The 7,673-nt window shown below is 30.6% G+C and overlaps 1 protein-coding gene across 2 annotated transcripts; it reads right to left on the reverse strand.

Annotated features, from left to right (window-relative positions):
• Nucleotides 1-1,680: 1,680 nt before the first annotated feature.
• On the reverse strand, nucleotides 1,681-4,064 carry LOC131002699 (uncharacterized). Of its 2 annotated transcripts, none has more exons than XM_057929180.1 (2): nucleotides 3,369-4,064; nucleotides 1,681-2,019 (listed from the first exon to the last, which is right to left on the reverse strand). In XM_057929180.1, the coding sequence occupies exons 1-2, from the start codon at nucleotides 3,656-3,658 to the stop codon at nucleotides 2,010-2,012; spliced, it is 300 nt and encodes a 99-aa protein (XP_057785163.1). In that variant the 5' UTR covers nucleotides 3,659-4,064; the 3' UTR covers nucleotides 1,681-2,009. The 2 variants fall into 2 exon arrangements, with proteins under 2 accessions (XP_057785163.1, XP_057785157.1); XM_057929174.1 differs by having other exon boundaries at nucleotides 1,923-2,393; nucleotides 3,369-3,821.
• Nucleotides 4,065-7,673: the final 3,609 nt, after the last annotated feature.

Below are 7,673 nucleotides of genomic sequence, written 5' to 3' on the forward strand. Positions count from 1 at the left end.
CGGGTCAGAATACAATCCAATTATATATTATAATTGATTGTATCCAAGACCAACGTATTAATCTTGTTTATTTTATCCACCAAATTAAACGCACCTAAGGAAATAAAACAGGAGGTCATCAAGAAATAGTTAAGAGGATGTTTGCGGAATCTTGAATTGGAGATTTTTTGGGAATATCAAACTCTATTTAAATACTCCTTCCGTCCCTGAAATAACTTCCTATTTTTTCTTTTTGGGACGTCCCCAAAATAACTTCATTTTTCTTTTTTTCTATTTTTGGACAACTACCCAACCAATAATAATATTTATTTATTTTTACTTTTCACTTTTCATCACTCTCAATACTAATTATAACATTTTTTCACAACTTCAAATAATAATTATAACATTTTTTCTCCACTATCAATACAGTTTACAACTTTTCTTTAAAACTCGTGCCGTCTCCAAAGAGGAAGCTATTTCAGGAAGAGGGAGTAATTGTCTTAGATAAGACTTTATTTATTTATTTTTTTGTCGGCAACAGCTAGATAAGACTGTTAGTTAAATAATATTTCAAGATTATTTTATGCATGGGAAAACTCTTGCACATTTCTTCTACAAAAATGTGAATGTACTGATCTGGCAGAATATTTAATTTAATAGTATTGAATTTCATATTCGTTTCACACAGCTCACCACAATTTGAAGTGTTGGAAGAACCATTGTTATTTATTACTATGATTTGTGATTATTATGGGCTTCAAAATCTCAAATCAGGCTCACTTAACAAACAAAACAAATAATTGGGCCTTGTGAAGAACTAGAAGACCATTAACCCAACAAACCATTGCTTCATTATAAAATGATCAAATCGATTGTATATAATCTCATTTAAGTAATTCTGTAGCACAAAATGCATTTAATCACATCGGAGAAAGACAGGTTGGGCCGTTGGGTCTCGGGTCGACCCACGATCAAAAGTTGCCAAGAAAATCTAATAATTAGATATAACCAATAATTTATGATAAAACACTATAATTGGTAAAGTTGATGTTTGATTTTATTGTCACGCGCGTGTATGATTTTTCAGGAGATTTGAATGAATTTGTACCCACATAAAATCCAATAAAATCTGTAACTACTAAAGCAACAAACATAGCGTATTCATGGTCCATTATTGCATACCCACTTTAATTGGGTCGGCCCATCATAAAACTTATGGGCCCACATAACGTGCATTTTCTTATTTTTGCTTTTGGAAATATTAATCGTTGAAGTATATTTTTTAATGTTGGCCTATTAGCTCAGTTGGTTAGAGCGTCGTGCTAATATATATATATATATATATATATATATATATATATATATATATATCGAATTTTGGTCGTTTATTCCCATTTTCCCACCCAATATATATATTTGTATCGAATTTTGGTCGTTTATTCCCATTTTCCCACCCAATACGTTTACTTTTTGTCACTTTATATATTTGGAAAATTCTGTTTCACCATTTATAGAATGTACATTGATTTGGTATTCTTCTGTCGCCATTTTGGAAGAGTAAGATCTGATTTCGCCAACTTCTTCTACAGTCAGATATTATTATTATTATTGCAACTTCCATCTCGTTAAGTTTATGTTATTTCGGATATTATTTCAACGAAACGGTTTGTCACAAATCCTCTTAAACTAAAACGGCGGTGAATGTAAAATCTCCCCCTTAAAAATTTGAGTCAAACTAAGTTTAAACATACAAATTAAGTCCGAATAATTATTTTGCATACATAAAAATATTTGGCATCGAGAAGCTCATTTGTAGGTCATTCTATCAAATTTCAAACACATACAGCCGTATGCTATTATTGGGAGTTTTTCCATTAAAAGTTGGAGCCCTGCCCTGCCCCCCTTGGCAATGGATGCATGAAAATTTCCTCAAGAAGCACTGAAAATACAACCAACTATATTTGGAAATGACGATTAGAGTAATTGGCAAGGACTAAATGGTTTCTACTTAACTCCTTCAAGCTATCTTATATACCCCTGCAAGCAGAAAAACGACATGTCAGTTTAGGAACCAAAATTTTCTAGGATGAGAACACACTGAATTTCAACAAGACAGAATATGACGCTGAAGTAAAGAAACAGACGGAGCAAAGTAGAAAATATAAGCATTACAGAAGTCGATGAAGTATTCTAATGTTCACAACTACAATTGATAATACAATATGAACAGCTCAATTTTGCACTCTTTTTCCAACTCCGTCTACTCTCTGGCTTTCAAACACGAAAAAGAGTAAAGATCAGTGTTATATGATTCCAAGTTTAGCAACAAGTTCCACTACATCATCAACATGAGCCCCGACTCCATTCATCAAAAGTAACATTTGAATAATCTTAGTCTTCGTACTCCCACCCTTTACAGTTTCAATGAGGAAAAGAACATCTATCAAAATAAACTAATCTTCCACAAAAAAAAGTAATCATTTGCTTCAAATGTTCTCATTTTGCTGATTTACAAAGGCATAGCCTCCTTTAGTCCAGCCAATTAGGAAGTTCAACATTCAGCACATTTGACATGTATGATCAAACATGTGAAAAAAAGAAAGGCTAACCATACTCTCTCTGTATCCGAGTGAAGAAAACGTTTTAGTTCATACACAAGATATGAAAAATATCTGGATGACTGTAGCCCCCTAATTGCTTAACAGAGGAGAATGTTCATCATCCAATGGTTGTAGGACACTCATCATTCACAAATAATTTGCTCAGTATTTGTGTTCATCCATAGTGTCCGGTGCCCCTTCTCTATTACATGATCTAAAAGTAAGATATGCCCACGTCCTACTTTGAAGCAAATTCCCTGAAGATGGGACGGACTTCAAGCAACTCAACAAACTCGAGCCACATGATTCCAATAACAAATACTAATACAGGGTTCTATTCAAAACGAAGCAACAGAGCCAAACACAATCAGACACATGGAATCCCTTTAATACGTGAAACTTTCGTTTTTTATCCACAGCAACAAAGATATCAATTAACCATTTCCTCAACATATCATACGCTAACATTTCAACTCTCAGTATCAGTCTTAAAGACAGGTCATTGTACTCAAACGCTATAATTTTCTCATACAATTCAAGCTCAATAATTTGTAGCACAAATCGCAATTCAATCAATTTCCCTTCACCTTCAAATCAATGCAAAGAACCAAAACACTAACACAAACATCACCGTACATCCCAAACAATCAACAAAAACATCCATTTCATATAGATCACAATTAGTAACCCGCTTGATACGAGCAACTATCAAAGATAATCATATACATACACAAAAATATATATAAGTGAAATAAATTAAAGCAGCAAACTTCAAACAAACTTTACCTGACTTTCTGAACGAGAATCATCTTGAGCTTGCGGGCAAGATCCTGCGCGCGAAGCCTGCGCTCCAAATTCTTTTTGGCCAAAACGCGCTTCTCGGAATTTTTGACGTGGGCAAGCTGTTCCTGCTTTATCATTCGCTCGATGCCGCTGGACTGCATCTTCCGCTGCATTAAGGTCAAAGCCTGATCTAAATTGCTGTTGTAAACCTTGACTCGGATGCCCCTGCACTGTTGCAGGTGAGAACTCATGGAAAAGTAGGAGGTCCGCCGCATCGCCGCCGCCTGAATCATTGTATCGGTTGGAATTTGGGATTTGATTTGAGGGTTGTTTGGGGATGTGGGATTGGGATAAATATGAAACTGGGCTGCAGGGTTTGGGTGGGCCTCTTGTATAGAAAATGAGTAAGAACATTGTGGTCGAATTTTTAGTTTACGTTAAACACCAATATTGGTTCTGGTAGTGTTTTATTCATAATTCTTCTTTTCATATAATAGTAAAATATTGCTAAAAAATAAGATTAATTATGCTGTAATAAGAAAAACTAGAAATTAATTAAGGATTCCAATTTCGCACATTTTACACATATTTGATTTGTTTGGTAACTGATGCAGTGTATGCTGAATAAACGTCTGTATGCAGAACCCCTAGAGACCCTAGTTGAACTCTAAAAGGCTAAAGAAAAAATTCAAAATATATAGCAGCCACGGAATACCTAATTAATTTGTTTAGTACTCATAAACTTCACACTTCAACACTATGGAAACCCTAAAATACCCTTACTTTTTTAAATATGTAAGGACATTTTAATGTATATTTTATTTTGTTATAAGATTATAATCCTATTGTATCTAATTAGTGGCCGAGCCAAAAATATAGTTAGGAGGAAATCGACTATAAGAATGCTAAAATTTAAATATCTTTTAAAAAAATAACTAAAAGGTGTTTGAATTTACCCCAACCCACCCACCCTCATATTATTTAAATTCACAATTTTTACGTTACTTATAAGTACATTTTTACTTGTATCTTAAAAATTTCAAATTTTATTAGAGCATCAGCATTGGTGTTACATGATAGCTTACTTTATGAGAAGTGGACCATATAGTGTAAAGATGTTGCATTGGTGTTACATGATAACCTACATGATAGTTTTAATTTTGATTTTTATGCTTTTCACTTAAATTTAATTGCTCAAATTTAAATAACACATTTTACTAATAATTAAAATTCCATTAAAATAAAAAACCTAAAAATTACATTAAAAAAATTAAAAACATAATTAAAATTACATAAATTAAAATCCTAATAAATAAATTCACGACCCTTGAGCATTTCTTGAACCATGTGCTCGTGGGTCATTTTTTGTGCATCGCTAGTATGCGTCGTATCCAGACTGAGGAACCACATTTTCAAATTTCAACGACTGTTTTGTGGCAACCACCAAACCATGAGTAAAAACAACCTGGTTAAGGGAAACAGAACACAGAATAATTTTTCATCTACTGTCAATTTCTCTGATTTCCAAATTGTGACAAAAGACACACATAACAAGGATAAAAAGCTGCTGAGGATAAGTGTGTTTTATTAATAGATAAATTAGGACGGAAAGACTGAATTTGGACAGAATCAATCCCTACTTTTTCATTCTTGAAATTGAATAATGGAAATGGAGAATGAATGTTGAAGAAGAAGTCATAATTGTGGGAATAGTGGTAGCCAGCAATTTTTGTACAAAAAATCATAATAATATGCATGTTGGCCAATGTACAACAAAATGAAGTCTCAAAATTGTCTCACCCAACTTGGGTGTTTGAAAATAATGATAATGACAACAATAATAATTAAATACTCTATCCTATTTAATGTAAATGTTGAGTGAATTTTTTCAACAATTTCAAAATAAATCTAACTTTAGGTTTTTTCTTTGCAAATTAAATACTCTCTCCTTTTTAATATAAATGTTTGTATTGAATATTTTCAATAATTTCAAAATAAATGTCATTCTAGGCATGTTGGCCTTTGCTTTTTCCAAAACAATTTCAAAATTGTTCTTTTTATTACTTATTTGAACTTAAAGGAAAAATGTATCATATTTACTATGTTAGGATAAAAAACACACACACACACTTTCCATGTTCAAATAGAATATTAGAATTTATTGAAGTTATATTCTCAAAGAAAAAAAATTGCAGTTAGCAGTTACTTTCACATAATCATGTCAAACTTTAATTAGCCCAAAACAATTCATTGCATGTGTCCATGCAAATTCATTTTCCTTGATATATATATATATATATATATATATATATATATATATATATATATATAGGGAGTGGTTCAATTGAGAAGCTCAAATGTGTGTTGAGAAGTTGAGAAGCAATCTAATAGATGAACATGTCAGTACATTTTGATGAACATGACAATTAGACCCCAGATTAATAAATTCTTTGAACATACCAAATATAACTGACGAACATGCGAATCTATTTAATTTGTTAAAAAATATGCCACCGCCAAGGATCGAACCCCAGATCAAACTCGCGTTCATAAAAACTAATTGGCATGTTCATCCATTAGATTGCTTCTCAACTTCTCAACACATTTGAGCTTCTCAATAAAACCTAACCCTATATATATATATATATATATATATATATATATATATATATATATATATATATATATATAGGCAATGGTTCAATGAAAAGTGACTAAATGTAGGAGAGAAGAAAGAAGTGATCTTGGCCATCCATTTGAAGCAATCCATCGGTCTATTTTCAATATCAAAATTGTCTCTTTATTATTAACTGAAGGACATCAATGTAATTTTGTTAATTATGATATCCGTTTGTTTCCTAAATTAATGCTAATCAAATAAGACTAATGTTAAGAGATATATTCAATGATTCAGTTACATTTTAACAACAAGAAACACGTCTTTCACCAAATATGGCCATCTAACCTAGTTTCAAAACAAGATTTATCAATAATTTTATTTCTTGTACGATTAAATATAATATGCAATTCAACACTATTTTAGAAGCAAACAATTTTTTATGTTTATATAATTCTCTTAAAATTTTAGTTACATCTTCTCCAAAATTAATGTTTAATTACTTTTGAACAAAATAACTAAAATTCAAAATCTATATTAATTGAATTTGCATATGTATTCGTCTATTATTTGGTATATATTTTTATTAACATAGAAAAATATCATTATAATAAATAATATATAAAACAACATACTAAAATATCTTACATAATTTTTTATATGATCAATTTTATAATTATCTTGAATCGCTTATATTGATTTGTCGAACGTAATTTGCTCTATTTGGAAATATTTTCATAATTTGTAAAATAAAGTACATTTTATTTAGATGTTTATAATTTTTTTACGCTTATTCGAAATGTTTCATGTTAAATATGTGATGTCAACAAGAAACGAATATTTTATTTAAATGTTCGTAATTTTGTTAAGCTTATTCGAAAAGTTTTATGTTAAATATTTCATATCAGGAAAAAAATTCAAATATTTTGTGTTAAATATTTTATGTCAATAAGAACAATTCGAATATATTTTTTGGATGTTCGTAATTTTTTACGTTTGTTTAAAATATCTTATGTTAAATATTTGTACAATTATCAATCAAATATCAATAATATTATTCATGAATATAATACATCACGAATAATCACAAATTTTTAATGAACAAAATATAATTTTTCAACATAACACAATTTCTAAACGAACGGATACAATTTTTCGATGAACAACACTGAATGTCTAATGAACAGAACATAACTCCTCGATGAACATAAACCCAAATGAAATACCCATGACGATGAACAAAACTCAATTTCTAATGAACCGAGTATAGTTCTTCGATGAACAGAAATCCATATGAAAAAACCTAGGACGATGAACAAAACTCAATTTCTAATAAACAGTACATAATTCTTCGATGAACATAAACCCAGATGAAAAATATCCTAAATCTAATTCAACATTACACACAAAAGTAGACTTATGGAGCCTGGGGCTTGGATCAGCGAGATGGGCGGCTGGTGGTACAATGTGGTTTAATGTGTTTTTTAGTAGTTCTTTTGTTCGACAATTGTTTCACTTTTACATTGGACAACCACTTTTTTGTTTTTGCGAAGATAAAGTACTTTCGTTAAAAGTTAAAACAAGTTCATTAAAAGATAGCGTAAAGTTCAAAACAAATTTTCATTGATGCCAATAATTTTCATTGAACACAAAACTAATTTATTCTAATTTATGTTTCATTCACTTAATGA

The sequence above is a fragment of the Salvia miltiorrhiza genome, chromosome 1, assembly GCF_028751815.1.
Source record: "Salvia miltiorrhiza cultivar Shanhuang (shh) chromosome 1, IMPLAD_Smil_shh, whole genome shotgun sequence".
In the NCBI taxonomy this organism is placed as follows: Eukaryota; Viridiplantae; Streptophyta; class Magnoliopsida; order Lamiales; family Lamiaceae; genus Salvia; species Salvia miltiorrhiza.